General features: G+C 37.3%; 1 protein-coding gene across 1 annotated transcript; it reads left to right on the top strand.

Annotated features, from left to right (window-relative positions):
- Positions 1–8,621: 8,621 nt before the first annotated feature.
- LOC115065735 (uncharacterized) lies at positions 8,622–10,084 on the top strand. Its single transcript, XM_049452478.1, has 2 exons — positions 8,622–9,240; positions 9,846–10,084. Exons 1-2 carry the CDS (start codon positions 8,622–8,624, stop codon positions 10,082–10,084), a joined length of 858 nt encoding a protein of 285 aa, XP_049308435.1.
- The last annotated feature ends 13,132 nt before the right edge of the window (positions 10,085–23,216 follow it).

Raw genomic sequence — 23,216 nt, 5'->3', positions numbered from 1 at the left:
AACCTGCAAAGTAATTGAAAAATATCTAAAGGTAACATAAAAGTAAATGAAAATTTAAAATAGAAAACTGCTTAATAGATTAGTTTATTTGTAATAAAAATTTGTTAAATAAATCGAAGTAAAGTAAAACAAAGATAAATCAAAACAAATAAGGAACTGCTAAATCCGGGAGTATCAGAAATTTTTTTCCTCTTGCAATTTGCAAGGCATAGCCGGCTAATTATCTTCATGAATATTTTGAAAATATAGTGACTTTATTGTTCAACGAAATTGTATGGATTACAATCACAGCGAAAATTATACTAAATTATCTCCAATCGACTTTATCTCATTGCGCCAATACGACATATGGTATTATTAACACTTGATTTCTTTTAAGTATGTACCATCACCAATCTAGTAATATGGAGCAAACCAGGGGTTGCTCGAAAATTCTATTATTAGTTAAATATATGTGGACTAAGTCAATTTTTGAAACGATTTTTGTTATTTTAAGCATAAAGATACACTGTTATGAGTAAAATGCGCTCACTTATTTTGATTAACATAACTCACATATTGCTAGATGTATGCGGTATAAAGCCACCAGGAAGTTCGAAAAGCTTTGTATTAAGTATATGGGTGCTCTGAGAAGTATTGACCAGATCCAATTTAACATTCAGACTAAATATTATCACAAAATGGTTCTGCCCAAATTTCACTTATATATCCCACACATATACCGATATTTTCGGTCAAAAGTCCACTATAGGAACTGGAGTAATTTCATTCGGTACCTAGGGTCTTGAACTGTTTTGGTTCGATTTGAAAGAGTTTTGCTCATAAGGCGGCCAACTTTATAGGCATTATTCATGCCAAGTCTTATCCCGATATATTAAGTAGTGACATATTTCTTTATTGGAAAGTGAAAGAATCGGATGGAGGGTTTCAAAGACAAAAAAGGATACATATACATATTTGTGTTTTTTTCTGCGGCGACATGAGTAATATAATTTTATTAAATTTAATGACATATTATTGTACAACATATACGCATATCAATTTTTTTGTTTCAGATGATCCGATAACGAGTTATAATGTTCCACTTTTTTTCAAAGCGCTTCTGGAGATTCACCGTCACAGACTTTTCTAATATATTTAAAAAGTTCTACAATACTATGTAATTAAATTTAACGTCTGATACTGGCTCCTTTAAAACCTTTTTGTGGCATGCCGAGAGTAGAATTAAATGTATCTGTCGAATTTAGTTATTAATTTATCGCATTTTTAGTAGTTTTTATAGTAGTTTTTAAGATAACCGTTATGTGGGGAGTGGGCAGGGTTATCGTACGATTTTACTCATGTGTTTGATGAACATTTTTTAATCTTGATCACCCCTTCTATCCGTCCTTAGCATCAAATCGTGGAGCTCAAGGAATCGTAATTTTGCAACTAAACTCCTATACTCTGTAGCAACATTAGTAGTACATAAAAACTAAATTAAGAGTTTTCAATGCAGTTTATTAAACTGATCACGAGTTTATCAAACTGAACTAACCTACAAAAAATATTTAAATTGTAATTGAACATAACAATAGTGCGAATACCACAAAAGTATTTTCTCAAAAGACAAGACAACAAAATGTTATATTAACTGTTTACTTTAAATACAAAATTTCTTAGAGCATACGCTCTTAAATAAAAAATGAATTTTATTTGTATGTTAACAATAAAATTAATTAAAGTATGATATGTAATGTTATAAGTGTTTTAAATTTTACTCGTAATGTTGATTAAACTAAATGTCGAAAAGCGGTGCGGCGAGAATCCACTTCCTCGAAACGGTAGCCGGTGCGTGAATTTTGCGTTGGTAATCTCATGGAATGTGTGTGACCATGTGAGTCGAATTACAAATACGTTAGTATATCAATTTAAATTTCGCCAATATCCCGATAGGAGGATGGAGTCATGTGTAGAAGTTCACGCAAGTGAGGAAAGTTCTCTGATCGCCATTCACTTGGGAGTGGCCAGAAACGATTCATTTACATATGACTCAAGCAGCTTACGACTTCCGGTCTTTGACCAAGTATCCTCTGGATAGCCTAAGAACATCCGTTCGAAGGCGAGCTAAAGTGAGAAGGCGAAACATCCCCTGCATAGGGTTGTGCGCTGGTTTTGGGACCCGCCAAAATGAAAAACCACCAACAGCCTCGGATGAGAGAACCCCTTTTGATGACTACCATGGCAAACAAATTAAGAACTATGATTTGAGGGCATGCACCTGGAATGTCCAGTCCCTTAATTGGGAAGGTGCGCTGCCCAGCTGGTTGATGTCCTCGTTAAAATAAAGGATGACCGCCGTCCAAGAAATGCGATGGACGGGATAAGGACAGAGACAAATAGGTCTTTGTGGCATTTACTACAGTGGCCTTATAAAGGAGCACAAGTTTGGTGTTGGATTCGTGGTGGGAGCGAGACTCCGTCGCCGAGTACTATCATTCAACCCTATGAATGAACGTCTAGCCACAATCCTCATCAAAGCGAGGTTCTTCAACATATCGCTGATTTGCCCCCACGCCCCGACGAAAGAGAAGGACGATGTGACCAAAGATGCCTTTTATGAGTGCTTGGAGCGCACTTATGAGAGATGCCCCCACCACGATGTCAAAATCGTGCTTGGCGACTTCAACGCCAGGGTGGGCAAAGAAGGTATCTTTGGCACAACGGTCGGTAAATTCAGCCTCCACGAGGAAACATCCCCAAATGGGTTGAGGCTGATCGACTTCGCCGGGGCCCGAAATATGGTTATCTGTAGTACTAGATTCCAGCATAAGAAGATTTATCAAGCTACCTGGCTGTCTCCGGATCGAAAAATCACCAACCAGATCGACCACAACACGTGCGGGATGGGATAGATACCGAGAGTTGAAGAGGGAAGCGAGACGCATTTGTAGGCAGAAAAAGAAAGAGGCCGAAATGCGTGAGTACGAAGAGCTTGATAAGCTGGCCGACAGGGGTAATGCTCGAAAATTCTACGAAAATATGCGGCGACTTACAGAAGGTTTCAAGACCGGAGCATACTCTTGTAGAACCCCCAAAGGTGATCTAGTCACCGATGCCCAGAGCATACTTAGATTATGGAGGGAACACTTCTCCAGCCTGCTGAATGGCAGTGAACGTACAACACCGGGAGAAGGCGAACCCGATTCCCCAATCGATGACGACGGAGCAGACCTTCTATTGCCCGACCATGAAGAAATTCGAATAGCAATTACCCGCCTGAAGAACAACAAAGCGGCAGGGCCCACGGATTGCCGGCGGCGAAGAACTGATAAGGAGCATGCATCAGCTTCTTTGCAAAATATGGTCGGACAAAAGCATGCCCAACGATTGGAATTTAAGTGTGCTATGCCCAATCCATAAAAAAGGAGACCCCGCAATCTGCGCCAACTACCGTGGGATAAGCCTCCTCAACATCGCGTACAAGCCCACCGTCAACAAACTGATTGGACCTTATCAGTGTGGCTTTAGACCTAGAAAATCAACCACCGACCAGATATTAACCATGCGCCAAATTTTGGAAAAGACCCGTGAAAGGAGAACCGACACGCACCACCTATTCCTCGATTTCAAAGCTGCTTTCGACAGCACGAAGAGGAGCTGCCTCTATGCCTCTATGCCGCGATGTTTGAATTTGGTATCCCCGCAAAACTAATACGGCTGTGTAAACTGACGTTGAGCAATACCAAAAGCTCCGTCAGGATCGGGAAGGACCTTTCCGAGCCGTTCGATACAAAACGAGGTTTCAAACAAGGCGACTCCCTATCGTGCGACTTCTTCAATCTGCTTCTGGAGAAAATTATTCGAGCTGCAGAACTTAATCGAGCAGGTACAATCTTTTATAAGAGTGTACAGCTGCTGGCGTATGCCGATGATATTAATACTCTTACCAACAGGTGCTACTTTGGACTGAGTAGGCAATTGAAAAGTAAAGTCCTCTCTCGACGAACAAAAACCAAACTCTATAAGTCGCTCATAATTCCCGTCCTGCTATATGGTGCAGAGGCTTGGACGATGACAACAACCGATGAGTCGACGTTGCGAGTTTTCGAGAGAAAAGTTCTGCGAAAGATTTATGGTCCTTTGCGCGTTGGCCACGGCAAATATCGCATTCGATGGAACGATGAGTTGTACGAGATATACGACGACATTGACATAGTTCAGCGAATTAAAAGACAGCGGCTACTCTGGCTAGGTCATGTTGTCCGGATGGATGAAAACACTCCAGCTCTGAAAGTATTCGACGCAGTACCCGCCGCGGGCAGCAGAGGAAGAGGAAGACCTCCACTCCATTGGAAGGACCAAGTGGAGAAGGGCCTAGCTTCGCTTGGAATATCCAATTGGCGCCATGTAGCGAAGAGTAAAGAAGAAGAAAAATATCCCGATTCCCCTCCAGCTGATCAAGCATAATAAAAACCTGCACACGCACATCTGTTGAGCGAAGCGGTGTGACAACCGAATCAGCTGTTACAACGATGTTATTGCAAAACGCGCGGGATGAGTCTCAAAACGAAAAGTGGTAAAATGAAATGTTGAATGTTTCCCATTTTCCATTCTTTTTGATGAGTTTGTTGGTATATAGGCATGGTGAGTTGTGTTGTGGTGTTCTCAGCTGCGGTGAACTAAGCTTTGTTATTAGGGTGTGCCAGTTTTTCCGGATGGAGTGGGTGGAAGCTTAAGTCATTTAAACATTAACTAAATAAAAATCCCATATTGATATTATATAATCGAAAATATTTTATTAAAATTTAATGTAGGCACGTCGAAAAAAATCGTGTTGTGATCTTAAATATAATAAACGCACGTAACTCGGTGATAATCTCGCCGCATATGCATAAGCACTTGAGTACACACCGGGTGTTCTATTATTTTGGGTTAATTAAAACTGATTAATTTCATTGTTTTTAGCAAAATTTTTCTACAATTAAATTAAAGATGCTTTGGAAGTGAAGACATGCAATAAGTAACATAAAAATAAAAAAATCAAATTGTATGTAAACGGAAGGACCAAATTGCAAAAATATATTACCCAGAACAAAGGATAGTGTACTGGAAGATTGTGCTTTAGTAGAGTTTATTTAATAGTACAGTGTTTTTGTGTGCCAGTTAGCCATTACCTCTAGCGTGCAGGCCAACCCGCATGCTTAACAAAGTAAATTATTCTGTTTTATCATTAAATTCTACTAACGGGCGTTTTTGTGTAACGGTAGCAACTTCGTAATCACAGTGTTGTAGATATGCATTAAATTTCACAAAGTGAAATCACACAGAATATGCGCAGACAAATCCCACAAATCCCATCCCTGCAATTTTGTACACACTAAATTTAAAAACAAAAATTTAAAGAAAAAAATTTTAAAGAAAAAACACAGAAGATTTAGATTTATTGGAATTTCTAAGCAACACATACTTGTTCATGTACATGTGATCGCCTTTTACTCGAACTCACACAGAATATGCGCAGGCAAATCCCACAAATCCCATCCCTGCAATTTTGTACACACTAAATTAAAAAAAAAATTTTAAAGAAAGAAATTTTAAAGAAAAAACACAGAAAATTTAAATTTATTGGAATTTCTTAGCAACACAACATATTTGTACATGTACATGTGTTCGCCTTTTACTCGCTATTAGCAAAATAGTGTTATGTTTTGACAGCTGCACACTTATCGATTTCATAAGCCAAAAATAAAATTTTAAAAAATTTACCACTGTTCAAAACTATTTTTTAAAACACCAATAAAACTTTTACCATTAATTACATTTTTGCTCTATCCCATTCGTAGAGGCTACGAAAAGCGAGAGAAGTGAGACAATAGAAACACGCGGACTGTGCAGTGAAACTAGATTAAAAATTATTTCTTTAAATTGCAATATAAAATCGTGTTTAATTCCCAGAAATCGAAATGAGTATTGATAATAAAGGTATATGTTATAGAACAAACTAGTTTTTATGTAATAATATTTTGTTTTATTATTTTAAAACAATTATTTTATAAGTGCCCTTTTGAGCGGAAGGTTTTTCTATATACATCGATTTAAGGTATATAAAAGTTGTGATCCCTGTCTCGTCCTCAAATGAATCAAGTTTGTTTATATCAGTTAATGCTTTCTATGTTTTTGATTTCAGCTGCAAGTTTTTGCAACTTTCTTTGTTATTCTATCAGGCATGCGATTTTTTGTGTGTTATTTTTTATAATTTTTTGTATTTACGTGTATGTATATTCGTGAATATTTTATTGTTTTTTTATGTTTTTTTTCATCATACATATACAATATATCTCATTTTTATCAAATGTTTGTTTTATACGTACTTTTATGTAGGCACATCATATCGGTGTAAACTTTCACGCCAATATATTGGTTGGCAAAAAAGTCTTGCGGTATTTTCGCTAGTTGGCGCTGAAAGCGCGTAGTTCTAGTTTTATTCGTCGCATCGGGTCATCCTTTTTTCATACCTCATACCTTTTTGGAAAGCTCATTTCACGCTAACACGTGTTTGATTTATTGCCGTTTCTTTTAAGTCGTTCGTGAGTTACAGCGTCGCAAACATGGAGCAAAATAAAGAGAAAATACGGCATATTTTACAGTACTACTACGATAAAGGCAAAAATGCATCTCAAGCCGCCAATAAAATTTGTGCAGTTTATGCACCCGATGCAGTTTTCATTTCCACCGCACAACGATGGTTTCAACGTTTTCGTTCTGGTGTAGAGGTGGTCGCAGATGCGCCACGCTCCAGAAGGCCTGTCGTCGAAAATTGCGATAAAATCGCTGAATTGGTCGAAAGAGACCGGCATATGTGGCAGCCGTAGCATCGGTCAAGAGCTGGACATGAGTCGTCAAAAATTCATTTCAATTTCAAAAAAAAAAATAATTCAAATAAATATTGGGTTGTTAAAAAAGTCGTGCGGTATCTTTTTTAACAACCCAATATTATATTTTTGAGTTTTGGTGTTTAGAAAATGTGTGAAGTAATATGACTTATCACTGAAGCACATTTAATAAAGCTTCAGTTTCTACTTATTAGAAGCATAGTTAACAAAAAACTCGAAAGAGATGGCATAGTAGCAGCCGTAACATCGGTCAAGAGCTGGACATGAGTCGGCAAAAATTCATTTCAATTTCAAAAAAAAAAAAAAAAATCAATAAAAATACCGCACGACTTTTTTGACAACCCAATATTATATTTTTGAGTTTTGGTGTTTAGAAAAATTTTAAAGGAAAACAGTTATCCTGGGCAAATAAGGGTCTCAGAATCTGATGTTGAAGTTGAGATAAAAAAAATTATTGGATCATATTGCGTCATAAATGAAATTAATGAACGGAATGAGTTCTCTAATTACCTATTATCAATAGGAATATGTAGCTTAGATGGTTATTCTGGTCAGGGCGAATATAAGCAGAAATTTAAAAATAATAATTTGGAAGACAATAATTTATTTGTCACGACATATGTATCTATATAACTGATAATAAAATCGCAAAATGATGAAGAACGCTAACGAATCTGGAAAAACTGCAGACCTTGTTCCACCCGCTATTGCCGTCCTGTTCAAATTCAATTTCAAAAGGAATCAGTTTAATAAACCCTAAATGAACTTGATTTGCACTAGAACCTGCAAAGGAATTAACTTCAAATTATTCCTGGTATTATCTTCCTTCGTCAGTCATAACATCGCTCCCGATGTTATTCAATATGCACCAGTTTCAGTTGGAGAGCTCTCATAAGAATCTGCTGAGTCATGACACGAAAAATCTAACGGATCACAAATCAGAACTTGCTAACTCGATTACTTTTGAGCTTAGATCTTTTCATCACCTGTAAAAGAAACTATAATGCAAAAGTAAATCAATTTTAATAAAATCAGTTTTTTATTTAGTTGAATAATATTCCAAAAATTCCTTTTTTCGTAATCAACTTTAATTTAATATAATTAATTAAATGTTTTTACCATCGAGGGGTGGCGGAGTGGGAAACGGGAAAGGGAGATTTTAAAAATCTTGCGAAACCTTTCACTTTTATATAGGCAGTGGAAGTATTTTTGGCCGCTGATTCCATACTCGTACAAGACCGACCACTGTGAGCTGGTGGCATTTTTATACCCTGAACAGGGTATATAAGTTTGTCACGAAGTTTGTAACACCCAGAGGAAAGCGTCGGAGACCCTATAAAGTATACATACATAAATGATCAGTATGCTGAGCTGAGTCGATTTAGCCATGTCCGTCTGTATATATGTGGTGGCAACCACATTACCAAAATGCAACCCTGACGAATTTCCTTCATTACTGACGTTTCCACTGTCCTTCGTGTCAGATATCCTTCTTCTATCTTTTGCGCTTGCTAAGCACACACGTGTTTTAACGACTCGTGCAACTTAACCAATTCCTATATAACAAAGTTGAGAAACGAAATAAATAAAAGTTTTAAATTAACCACTCGACATAAGAAGATTTATTTAAGTTTTGCAATTAAGTAATCGCTTCAATTGGTGACCCCGCACGTTAGGAACATTTCAAGCAGCCACAACCCAAATTAACGCTGCAATCGCACTTTCAACACCACATTTCAACGCAAAATGTCTCTGGACGACTCAATCAGCGCTCCGTCGCAATCAAACATTCAGATTTCTAGGGAAATCTCCATCAAAGCTCCACCATTTTACAGCGAAAAACCTGCGTTGTGGTTTGCGCAACTCGAGTCGCAATTCAGAATGCGGAGCATTCTAACAGAAGTCGACAAATTCCACGTGGCCGTGCCTTTAATTGACACTAGATCAGCCTCCACAGTCGAAGATATAATTTTGGCACCACCTATTACCAATCCATACAGAGAACTTAAAGAGGCACTTATTGCACGCTTCTCAAAATCTAAAGAAGCTAACCTTATACAATTATTGGACGGAGAGAGCCTAGGTGACAAAACTCCATCTCAACACCTGCGTCATCTCCGTAGTCTCGTCCCGGACATTGATGAGGAAGTTCTCAAGGCGCGATGGTTATCACACCTTCCTCCCCAAATGCACGCATGCCTCGTCATACAGGAACAGGCTGATCTCAATAAACTTGGGGCTGCAGCCGACAAGCTTCACGAGGTGATTAAACCGGCCGCCATAGCAGCTGTTTCAGACCTGGAGACGCAAGTAGCAGCCTTGGCAGAACACCTAGCAGAACTTTCAGCCATCGTAGCGCGTTCACGTGAACGAACCGTTCAGCGACGGCCTAGATCACGTAGCAGATCTCGCGTGCTACCAGCAACTTCATCCGGAGGGCTTTGCTGGTACCACGCCAAGTTTGGCGCTAACGCGCAAAAATGTACAACCGGATGCAAATACGAGGAAAACTTCAACAGGAGTCGTTAGTAGCGGCAGTCGACTCCCCTGCAGCCTCATGTCGCCTTTTCGTAAAAGACCTGCCCACAAACGTTCAATTTTTAATCGACACAGGCTCCGACCTCTCAGTTTTCCCGTACAATCAATCAACTCGTTTTCAGAAACCACTCAATTACCAACTCTATGCCGCCAACGGCACAATTATCAACACATACGGATGCGCCTTTAAAACCCCCGATTTTGGTCTTCAAAAAGAATTAACCTGGCGTTTTGTCTTAGCTGATGTTCCACGACCTATCATCGGAGCAGATTTTCTCAGCCATTTCGGTCTCATCGTTGATCTGAAACATAAACGCATAATAGACCAGAAAACTCAGTTATCTTCATGGGGCAACACCCTTTTTGTTAAGTCGTATTCAATCAAAACTTTACAAATTGATCATTTAACACCATTTTGGAAATTACTTTCAGAATTCCCTGAAGTAACCAAACCAGACGGCCTACCAAAATTCACCAAACACCAAACTCGACATTATATCAAAACTAAGGAGGGACCTCCTGTCACAAGCAAAGCACGAAGACTTGCACCTGATCGTCTTATCATCGCTAAGGCAGAATTTGAAAAAATGATTAAGATTGGCCTCGCCCGGCGATCCAACAGCCCATGGGCATCACCGCTACACCTGGTGCCAAAGAAATCAGGAGATTGACGCCCTTGTGGGGATTACAGACGCCTCAATGATACCCCGTCCGTTATTTAGAAGATTTCGCCGCCACTCTATACACAAAAAAAATATTCTCTACTATTGACCTCGTCCGCGCCTTCAACCAAATCCCGGTCGCTCCGAAGGACATTCCGAAAACAGCGATTATAACCCCGTTCGGATTGTTTGAATTTCCTTTCATGACATTCGGGCTTCGGAATGCGGCACAGACGTTCCAACGTTTCATGGACGAGATCACCCGAGATATGCCATTTGTCTACGCCTACATTGACGACATCCTCGTCGCTTCAGACAACGAAAATCAACACATAGAACACTTGCGAACCTTATTTCAACGCCTATAAGACGTTGGGCTTACGATAAACGCCGCAAAGACCAAACTTGCACAAAGAGAGGTCGCATTCTTGGGCCACACAATTTCAGAAACAGGCATCAAACCACTGTCTGAACGAATATCGTCAATTTTGGACTTCCCCAGACCTTCAACAAATAAGAGTTTACGCTCCTTTTTAGGTACAATCAATTTCTACAGAAAATTTATTAAACATGCTACACAATTATTAGCGCCTTTTAACAAACTTTTGGAAGGATCCACCACCAAAAGCTCTCAACCTGTCGCATGTACCCAAGAACTGGAGACCGCCTTCTGATGCTGCAAAAACGCTCTGGCCAAGGCCACACAGCTCGCTCACCCTAGCAGCGACGCAGATTGGGCTATTTTCACAGATGCGTCACAACACGCTGTCGGCGCTGTTTTGCAGCAGAAAATTGATAACTCATGGCAACCACTGGCGTTTTTTAGCAAGAAGCTGGACGAAAAATCGTCCGAGCGGTCGACATACGATCGCGAATTACAAGCCATTTACGAGTCTGTAAAACATTTCAGACACATCTTCGAGGGGCGGTACGTAGCAATTTTTACGGACCATAAACCACTGGTTCACGCTTTTAAACAGCGTTTAGATAAGGCATCCCCTTGGCAGTTCCGCAGACTTGACCTCATCGCGCAATTCTCCACTGAAATCAAACACGTTGCAGGCAACGAAAACATCGTGGCCGACACTCTGTCTCGGGTAGACGCAATTTCAACCGCCGTGACACTTACTGAGCTCGCTACACAACAAAAAAACGACAATCAGCTTCAAGACATAATGGAAAATACCAACTCATCATTGAAACTCCAACAAATTTTATATAAAGAACCAGATATAGAGCTATATTGCGACGTTTCTACCGGGAGATTACGCCCTTACGTGCCGGCACCATTAAGAAAACAAGTTTTTGAGTCGTTGCATTCTCTGGCACACCCAGGACAAAGAGGCTCCAGAAAACTTATCGCAGAGCGCTACGTATGGCCATCTATCAACAAAGACTGCCGAAACTGGGCAAAAACTTGCATTGCGTGCCAGCAAAATAAAATAACGAGACATAACATCTCACCCATATCAAACTTTGAACAACCAACCCAACGTTTCCAGCATGTTCACGTCGATTTAATAACTTTGCTTCCATCAAAGGGGCATCGATACTGCCTTACTGCCGTCGATCGCTTTACCCGATTTCCAGAAGCCATACCGCTAGAAGACGCACGAGCCGACACTGTGGCACGTGCATTCATGCTGAACTGGATCGCCCGCTATGGCGTGCCAGCCAGAATCACTTCAGATCAAGGTATGCAGTTCCAATCAAATCTTTTTAATAAACTCAATAACCTCCTAGGTGCAAGACACATCGTAACCACGGCTTACCACCCACAAGCAAACGGCCTCGTTGAGAGACTTCATCGTCAGCTTAAAGCAGCATTACTCTGTCACAACGAGTCGTGGTACGACGCTCTACCAGCCGTCCTGCTGGGGCTTCGATCGGCCTGGAAGGAGGACATCGGGGCTACCCCGGCGGAATTAGTTTACGGCGAAACCATTCGCCTACCTGGAGAATTTCTCTCACCATCCTCACGAGACCTCAACGCACCTGAACTCATAAAAGTTCTGCAAAATCACTTCCGTGGACTTACACCTGCAGAAATGTCACGCCACGCTAAGTATCGCGTTTTTAAATTCAGGGACTTGGATCACACTAGCCACGTTTTTCTCCGCCGCGGACAAATTGGTCCTTCATTTAGCCATTCATACGACGGCCCATACCGAGTCGCGGCCCGATACGCCAAGTATTTCACCGTTCATATCAATGGAAAAGACATCCCAGTTTCTATCGATCGTTTGAAACCGGCGTACATCGTAGCGAATGATCAAGGAACACTCGACCACTCGGACGCAGCAGGCCAAAACGCTAGAACGAGGGAAAAACAAAAAAAACACGTTCATTTCGCAACCTAATTTATTTCACAAAGAAGGGGAGACCTGTGGTGGCAACCACATTACCAAAATGCAGCCCTGACGAATTTCCCTCATTACTGATGTTTCCACTGTCCTTGGTGTCAGCGCCCGCTTTGTCTGTAATGCATACAGAAGATATCCTTCTTCTATCTTTTGCGCTTGCTAAGCACACACGTGTTTTAACGACTCGCGCAACTTAACCAAGTTGAGAAACGAAATAAATAAAAGTTTTAAATTAACCATTCGACATAAGAAGATTTATTTAAGTGTTGCAATTAAGTAATCGCTTCATATATACGAACTAGTCCTTCAGTTTTTAGATATAGTTTTGAAATTTTACAAATGTCATTTTCTCTTCAAGAAGCTGCTCATTTGTCGAAACTGCCGATATCGGACCACTATAGCATATAGCTGCCATACACACTGAACGATAGGAATCAAGTTCTTGTATGGAAAACTTTCACATTTGACAATGTATCTTCACAAAAGTTGGGACAGGTTATTTTCTAATATACGAAGAAACTATTCAGATCGGCTAACTATAGCATATAGCTGCTATACAAGCTGAACGATCGGAATCTAGTGCTGGTGTGGAAAATGTTTGCATTTGATAAGATATATTCACAAAATTTGGTACACATTATTTTCTAAGGCAACGATGTAATCTCCGAAGAAATTGTTCAGATCGGATTACTATAGCATATAGCTACCATACAAACTGAATGATCGAAATCAAATGCTTGCAGGGAAAACTTCCTCATTTGACGATACATCTTCACGAAATTTGGTATGAATTATTGTTCATAGAAGTAATGTAATATCGGAAGGAATTGTTCAGATCGGTTAACTATAGCATATAGCTGCCATACACACTGAACGATAGGAATCAAGTTCTTGTATGGAAAACTTTCACATTTTACTAGATATATTCACGAAATTTGGTATAGATTATTTTCTAAGGCAACAATGTGATCTCCGAAGAAATTGTTCGGATCAACTCACTATAACATTTGGTATGATTTATTGTTCATAGAAATAATTTAATATCGAAAAAAATTGTTCAGATCGGCTCACTATAGCATACCGAACGATCGGAATCAAGGACTTGTATGGAAATTTCCGCATTTGACAACAATGTGATCTCCGAGTAAAAGAAATGCACCAATCTATGAAGGATACATTAGCTTCGGTGCAGCCGAAGTTAACGTTTTTTCCTTGTTTGATGATTAATCGGTGTAAGAGTTTCAACTGCTCTGATTGAAATGCGTGATACATAAATTATATATAAATAATGTAGTCTGATCTTAACGGGTGATCCAACCAGATGAACTCTTTTCAATAGCCTTTCGTCAGCAGATCACGTGTGAGTCGTCTCAAGTTACGATGTTATTTTTATTCAATATTGTTTGGTATTTCATATTGGAAAGACTTACATATCGTTCAACTTTGTTATAAAAATTCAGCTTCAGCAAAGAATGTGTTTTGCACGCTTTGCTCAATTTACGGTCAGCATAATCTACCTACTGAGCGTACTATTGGCAACACAATCTGCCATTTCCAGACCCAGCCTTCATTATTAATAACATTCGAACGAACAGATTACGTTCAAACTGCAGTAAAAAATACAGTAGCCTTAGCTGATAGTGTACACCAAGATCGTGGAAAGTCAATTCGGCGCCGTTCGAAGCAAGTCGAACTGACGTTTGGAACGAATAGGCACATTTTGAGTAGAGATTTTAAATTGAAAGCGTACAAAATACAACCAGCGCAAAAACTGAAGCCCGCAACCTTCCCAAGCGACATCGCTTCGCTTGAGTTTTCAAGCAAAATTTTGTTCAGCGATGAGGCCCATTGTAAACAGGCAAAATCACCGCATTCGGTACGAAGAACAACCTGAAGAGATTCAAGGGCTGCCATTTCATCCAGAAAAAATAATTATTTGGTGTGGTTGTGGGAACGAACAGTCAATGGCGACCGTTATCGCGCAATAATAACCGACTAAGTATTTGATGATTTTCGGCCACATATCAAGTCTATGCGTACAATCATGCTTGTATTTAAGCAAAACAGCAATCTTATCACTCGCCAGTTACATAGGCTGCTATATATATTCCTGGACTAGGCAACACTAAGTGTTGCCAGGTGCAATCTGACATTTCCATTGGAAAGTTTGACGTTTTTTAGCATAACATCACTCAGAACGTTTTGTCATTTAATCGTGAATTGTTTTATTTACAGGGAATTAAAAAATTCATCTCGGCCAAAAAATGGAATTAACTCGTGAACATTTTCGTGTGATCATTTTTCACAACTTTCGACGAGGATTTAATGAACTAAAATCTTTGTATGGCTATGAAGCACCATCCTATAGCACTAGGAAAAACTGTTACAACGAATTCAATCGTGGCCGAGCCCGAAACAAAACAGCAATAGACCGTGTGGGTATTCCAAGACGAGCCAAATCCAACGAAAAAAAACACAAACAAAAAAAAAAAAAAAAAAAAAAAACATTTTCGTTGATAAATATTACTATTTTCATTATTAGGCCAGAAATATATATAGCAGCCCTCGTACCAGTCGAAATGCTCGAAAGAGTCATTGAATATTGTATTTAACTGGCTGACCATCTGAGACGTAGGCTTTTTTAATCTTAAAAAAAATGAAATAATGTTCTTTTGAATGACAATAAGAATTTCCTATTAAATTAGGCATTTTTGTGCTTTTTTATTTAAGTAAGAAACCTCGAAATGGGTTTTACAATCGCCGTTGAAGTTCTTGTAAGGATTAGATATTTCAATGCGACTACTAACGTGTTCTAACAACATTGATAACACTTAATAAAAAATCTATTCAAAAGCCACTCTTAACAGAAGGTTTCTTCCCACAAGTGCGTAAGCCTTTCCTTAAGCCTTGTAATGAGCTACATGAGTTGCTTTTCTTTAAGACAAAAATCGCAAGTTTCTTCAGCTTGCTTCAGCTCACGCTTTCGTCTTAGAAATCTCAATGGTATATGCTGTCAAACAAGTAACGAGCTGACTGTCGATTTCAATGTTTACAATAGCCCCCAAGTGTTGCCGTTACTGACGCTTTGTGCGCTAATATCTGTGACGAGACTTGTGGAATTTGTCAGCAGTAACTTATGAAAATCTGTGCATACATAGTTGACTCAGATTTAAAAAATTTGAAACACTCTACTACTTGTTAAAGCAACGTTTAGGTAAGCCTGCTTGGTCATGTCAAACGACTTTGTCGCAGATTTACCGAGTTTCACAAAGAAGTTAATCGCGCACCTTTCCTCTAACGAACACTGCATTTTCGACTTGCACCACTCACATAAGCACGTCGCGCGAAAATTTTTGTCCCGACTCTCCAGGTGCTCGGAAACAACTAACCAGCCACTCATTCGTTAGCTGGGAATCCCCTTTACGGTATCCAGTCGGTGCGCGCACGCTCCGAAGTACAGACGGAAAAAATCCCAATCATTACACAAAACTATATGATTTGAAAATATTATTGCATAGTCGAATAGTTCGTTCACCTCCCGGCTCTCATCAAGTTACCTTTCAATCACAAATCATGTGTCGTACAGGCACCAGATGTACGACAATCCTGATGAAAATAACTAATTGCCTGTCTGCTATAGTCTTTTGTAAAATTTTTCTATTACCCGCAAGCTAATCTCTGCTCACTAAAAATAATACCAATCACATTTATATTTATAATTATAAAATGCGAAAGAAATCATCTCATGGAGAGTGGGAAATTTAATGAAGTCCTTGCTAATTAGAATTATAAACTGTGATATTATGTGTTCTTCATGCTAAAAAACCCTGAAAAGTATTTGGCACAACGCGAAAATGTTCACCTTTAATAAACTGCAAATAAATTTTTCATTCATTTTATTCCAATGATGAATTGTTTGACCCACCTTCCACGACCGTGAAAAAACTTGTATAATGTAGCACAAACATTTTTCTTTGAATTCACAAAATTTCATCGATTTATTTTCAGTAGTTTAAGAAAAAATAATTTCAAAATTGCTCTAAAATTCAACCTACAATAAAATTAAAATAAAAATTAATTTTGACGAAACCTCTGGTTCCTCAGCTAATGAACTGCTAATTTTCAAAATCACGTGGGTAATAGGTGATAATTATGTTACGTATACGCAATGCTGAACATAATTGTTTAAAATTTTGTTTTTGTACAATTTAATAGAACTTACAGAAAATACATGCTCCTCAGCATATAAAAAAACATCATCCAGTGCTGGAAAAATAGAATATGAATATAAAAGTTCGTCGTGCAAAGTTGTGTAATTACTTGCCGCTTTTGGGTCGTAATAAAATTATAGTAACAGTTAAATAAGTGGAACTTAACACATGCAGTTACACATACATACATAGTATAAGTGGTACTGCTAGGAAATGAAAAACGCTGGCGGAAAATGCGCTGTGAAAAGTTTCTTCCTTGAAATATGTGCATACATCGAATATAAGATGTTAATAGTAGAATACACCCAGGAGGTACTTATATTAAGTTAAAAAATATAAAAACATTTGAATATATAAAGCGCATAAATTTGTAAATATGTATGTGGGATTAGAATTTATATCCGAATTCTAATTATAAAAATTGATGAACAATTGGCAACCGCTTATTCAAATATCGCATAGTGGATTATGAGTATAGTGGATTACAAGAACTTTGTGGGCGGTAAGGCTTAGTGTCCAACATAGTGAGGAAAGTAAGATCATTCATGATTGTAACGCCGAGCGCGGTAGCACACACTCGTGCCAGTAAAAACTTTAAGTGACAGATTTCATAAATACTTTTAAATAATAAATGAAACAAGTGCGAATTATAAAAGTGCGTTTTAATTGAAATGAAGAAATTCTACATGTATGTGTATGCAAGCTGCAAGTGTATAAAATGTTCGTTCACAGTTTCGATGGAATTTCCGGTGATCACGGATTTTGATTGGCCCATATGTTGATCGTCATTTATGCTCGCACGACCACTTTGAAAACGTTGAAATCACTCGTGCACTCTGCTACGTGATAGGCAATCATCGCCATAAACTTGTTTCATCAATTGAAACGTTTCGGTAAAAGTTTAACCAATTTTAAAACAAAATTTAATGTGGGCTCTTTGTTCGAAGCTCATTTTCGCACCGATAACACAAACATACTGACCCTTAAAACCCAATAACTTCACTTCCAATCGATGAAATGTCATGAAATTCTCACTGGACAATCGATAAAAATAGCAGACTCTAACGCACCAGTCGACATATATGTAGATAGCGCCACCAGGAGGCGCTAGATTCAAAAAGTCATGTTTGCTTTGGAAAGCACCTTGTACATTTGTCTATATATGCGGTATAAAGTCAACTGAAAGTTCGAAAATTTGTCTATAAAGTATACGGAAGCTAATGAAATTATTAGTTTGCAATTGGAACTTTAATCGACATGTTGAGTATCTGAAAGCTTGTATACTTTTCATTCGATTTAAACAATTTTTGGTAATAAAATGAAAGAATCAGATGGACTTTATTGTTAGTGTTTCTGAAGTATTTTTTGAGGGAGGGCTTGAGTGATTTGTCCTGAGCGATTCGGATATTGTACCTAAAATGGTTTCGGATATATAGTATGCACACTAAAGCTAGAGGCCACATCCATTTCTTTGAAGTTTTTAGTTCACAGGTGCCCTTTGCTATTACGATCCCCTGTGCGAAATTCCAATTTTATATCTAGATATGAATCATATATTTAGAGCATTTTATAGATTTTAGTTTAATGGCGTTTTGTGGGCGTGATAGTGTTCCGATTATGCCCATCCACTAGCTCGTCCTTATTGTTTTCCAGGGGATACGTCTACTAAATTTTATCAGGATATCTTAATTTTTACTCAAATTACAGCTTACACAGGTAGATGAACGGACAGACACACAGACAATCACCCGAATTTGAAATCTTCTTTTCATCCTGATAATTTGTATATCTATAATATAACGCAACATTTATCTCGATTACCCTTAGATGATACGTACAATCGATAGTTGAACTTTTGTTAGTTATTTTTTTGCTTGCAATCTTATCAATTTATATTCATGAATTATCTGTGTTATGTATAAAGATACTCATAGGCTCATATTCTCAACCGTTCAACGCTCAATACTGGAATAAATTGTGTCACATAAAATGTCATGGGCAATTACTTTAAGTGCTTGAATAGCCACTTGTTGCGCGTTGGTACTTCAGGAAGAGTGATAACCATAGTAGAAGAATGTGTATGAAATAATATAGAAATAAATATGTTCGTAACAATAATTGGTTATGTTTAACTAAAATATATGACAAGTTCATTTACTCTAAAATATATGTGAAAAGAAAGTTCATGGCTTTCAATACGGATACAATATACAGACCATTTATGATATGGTCTAGTCGTCTGTGTTATCTGTATTCGCAATATTATGACTTGGCGCAAATGTCCTATTTTACACACACATGTAGGCACAAGTCAGTCTGCAGTTGGATTTTGTTTAGGAATGACTTAAAACTTGTTTGTAGAAAAGACTTGCCGCGTATCAATCTTATTCTAAATTAAAGGATGTGTTTACATGTATTTGCACTGTAATGGTGTTTATATTTATTTGCTGTAGCTAAACTTTACATTCCGAAGCTCATTTTTTATTAGCAGTAATTCCGTGATTTTACACATGTTTCTTGCTTTTTATTTTGATACAAATCTATAAAATTTTTCAAAATATTTGGATAACTACACATACTTTTAGAGGCTATTATAGTTTGATAAGAAATATGTATTTTTTTAGCTGAAAAGTATGGTAAATAAAATAATAAAAAAGTTAACCAATATGTTCATAGTATCTCGAAAAATGTTTACTTTGGCTTGCAACTTACTCATAAAGTAAATAATTAGATCCGACACCACTATCTTTCACACAAGTCGGATTAACAGACGTTGATGATACTCACTAATTTTACTAAGTTCTTGTTTTTTAACGATTTCTGTATTTTCATTCATAGATTCCATATCCACTTGATGTCAGTGAGCGTGTAACACCTACCTACCTTAGCTACGCTCCTACACACTGTCTCATCGCTCATTACTTATGATGTCTGTGCGTAATTTTTATTGATGTTTTTATGGTGAGAGTAAAGGTGAGTATATAATATATAAGAAAAAACATAAAACTATAATAATAATAATATTATTATTTAATCAGGATAAATACACAAGTAGAACACATACTGAGACTTAAGAAAATCTTATGTAATTAAATTGATAATGATAAATATTGTACATGAAGAGCTTTAAAGTTTTTAAAAAATATTGGCTCGACTAACTACAACTCTTATACTTATATCGGAATTGTGTTAAATTATAAAAAAGTCTAGTATAAATAAAACCAATATATTATATATAAAGTCAAATGGCTTTAGTAATCTGTATTTCACTGTGTAATTGTGAACGGGTTATAATATAGTATATAACGTTAAAAAAAAATAAAAAATCTTATTAAAAAGATATTTCAGTTTTCTGATAATTTCATTCGATATTTGTGAGCCCGCAACAAGGATGGGCACCAGAAAAGCGTATATATTTGTATAACTTTTTTGATAAGGCGAAAATACAAGCTTAATGACTGTTATTTCTCTCAACAGGTTCTAAAGCTGCAGGCTTTGGCCAATAGGAGACGAATTGTGTTCCATCGAGACAACACCAGTCTCCACACACAGATAGTGAACTGCCAGATGCTTTGGGAGCTTGGCTTGGAAGTTCTAAAGTATCCAACAAATATTTGGATAGATACACATTTCTCAAATAATATTGTTTCACTTATAAATAGATACAAATATCCATTCTTATGTCCATACACATTCATTTTCTAAAAATCTTTAAATAGTATTTTATCCCCCTCTTATGCCAACATTGAAAATTACAATTTATTGGGTCAATATTTTAAACAGCATAATATTTATTCTATATCAAGCTTTCTCCCAAGCCTTAAAATATATCATAATTAAATCTTGATGTACATAAGTAAACTGGCAGTCTTCTTATCATTTAAGCCGGAAGGGCAAAGAGTATGCCCTTGTTTCAAACAGATCTCAGGATAGAACTCAATTTTAATGCATTTTCATGTTATCAGCAGAGCAAAATATTTATCTGGCTCTGTGAAGTATTAAAATTAATATGTAAAAGTTTTTCAGTAAGAGCGCTACAAAAGTACATTCAATTCTATTTCACGTTCGATATTCGTACGAAGTTCATCAATCGTCGCTGGGTTGTTGGCATAGACCATAGACTTGAAATAATCTAACGGAAATAATCTAACGGTGTCAAATCGCATGAAACACGTTACAAAAATTTGGTTTTCCATACATCAATCATGACATTCGCTGTGTGGCTTGTGGTGTCGTCCTGAACCACATATTGTCCAAGTCTATTTTATCCAATCCGAGCCAAAAATATTCGGTTATCATTGAGCGGTAGGGGTCCCATTTACAATGACGCCGCCGGCCCATAAACAACACTAACCCGTAATTCTGTCGGGATGCAATAGTGACTCATGGAGTTCGTATGGATTGCTCCTGACCAATAATGCATATTTTGTTTATTGACGAAGCCATTCAGCCAGAAATTAGCCATATCACTGAAGATGATTTTTCGATGAAAATTCGGGTGATTTTCAAGTTGTTGCTCAGTCCAATACACGAACATACAACGATTCTGTTGGTCAAGCGGCTTCAGTTCTTGCGTCAATTTAACCAACCAAGGAACCTTTTGTGTTACGCTCATAACACTTAAATAGTATCTTTTGTTGACAGTTTGGCCGGTCGAAGAATTCGGAGTGTACCAAACCTCGATAACGAAAAAACTCCTAAATAACCTTGATTTTTGACCTGCTTTGACGTGATTTTTCGGTATCAGTTCACTTTTGCCACGATATTCATCCGAATCTAGGGTCGTAACCCTAGATCCGAAACTCACCGTCAGTAGTAATACGTTTCATGACATCTTAGTAGTCGTAAAGCAGACATTAACGGGACGATTTTTTCGAAAAAATTTAGTCGTTTTGGAACTAGTCGTCCTTTCACTTTTCTTAGGCTCAAATGATCTTTTAAAATGATTTTGACTGATCCTTTTGATATTCTAACGATGACAATAAGATTTCTGAGTGTTAATCGCCAATTCTCAAACACCTATTGACGTGTTTATCATCAGTTGATGCCGCCCTTATGATGTCGTCCTGGACGTAATTCGTCGTCAATGATTGTTTTGAGGTGATATTTGGCGCAGGTGTCACTGACGGTGTAATCATCCTAGATAAAAAATATTTCGAAGAATAATTTAAAAAGTTTTACTAATTTTTACTTACAGTAAACTATGTAAATAATAGACATATATTAGGTCATATACATAAGTAAATTTCTTCATATTTTTTAGTTTTAATGTATTTACCGCCTAGGTGCTTTCTGTTACTATTCTTTTAAAAACGTCCCACTCAGATATGCCGGCACTCGGTAATCATGAGCTTTTAATTTTCCAGCGGTCTCATATATGTATATTCGTGTATATATATGTAATTGTATGTATTAAATTCCACTTGATTGCATTTAATTGTTACCACAATTTCATTATAACCCAAAAGCGCAAGTAATTAAACACCCTTGCACAGTGTACTTTTATTTTCGTAATATCCTTTTTCACAATTGGATGAAGCTTTCTTTCATGTTAAGGTGCATGACTTTTTCATAATAGGAAAGTATGCTCAAATTAATTTTCAATGATCACACACGCTTGAAAGCTGATTATTTTTCCGCTTAAATATTTTATTTAGTAAATTTTAAATATTTTGTATTGCGCCTTAAAAGCAGAAAGGATAAAAATTATATTCTTAGGGTAAAATTTTTTGCAAATATAATGTTATGAATGCTATCCAGCGATAAATCTTTAAAACAATTATGCTCAACATGGCGTATACGTAACATCATTATAATGCATTAATAAATGTAACAACTAACGATGGAATAGCGCTAAAGTACAAAGTGTTTTAATGAGCAGATACTCTAGATAATGACAAGCATAATTAATATAATGAAAATATTTTGATAGCTTCTATTAGTATTGTAAACTGTAATAACGAAGCTTTTTCCAGTGGTAAGCGCTTATATTCAAGGTAATAAGTGTGTGTATCTCACAGCAATGTTAAACTACGAATTACAATGTTAGTTATACATATAAGTTTTGTACGTATTGCTACACGTTCGTTCTTCACCAGCTATTATTTTACTTTACACGTTTGGTTGACATTACGCTAAAATAAGATATATATGTATGTATATTACATATTTAAGAACAGCTGGTAAATCGAGAATAACGCGAATAGAGAAATAAAGATTGGACAGTACTCACATCACAACAAAGACTTAATTAAACCTCAAAAATTCTTCCCGATCTCCATGAAATGACTACTCTCTCATATCTTATCAGGACTAGTACTAGTACATCTGTATCCTACGAATGTATGTTGTAAAATATGAACTTGTGGGCAGTTTATTGATGATGATGGCAAAATTATAAATGAAACTTCAGTAAACAGGCAACTAGTACGCATATTTCCGATAATTCACTGCTACCTAATACATGAAAAATTTTCATCTCTCGGCTTTTTAATTTATCGTTCTGAAATTTTATATACGTCACATGTCGAAACTGCAGTTATCGGACATATAAACTGAACTCAAAAT

Source organism: Bactrocera dorsalis, chromosome 1 (genome assembly GCF_023373825.1).
Source record: "Bactrocera dorsalis isolate Fly_Bdor chromosome 1, ASM2337382v1, whole genome shotgun sequence".
In the NCBI taxonomy this organism is placed as follows: Eukaryota; Metazoa; Arthropoda; class Insecta; order Diptera; family Tephritidae; genus Bactrocera; species Bactrocera dorsalis.
This window is presented reverse-complemented; position numbering and strand designations above follow the sequence as displayed.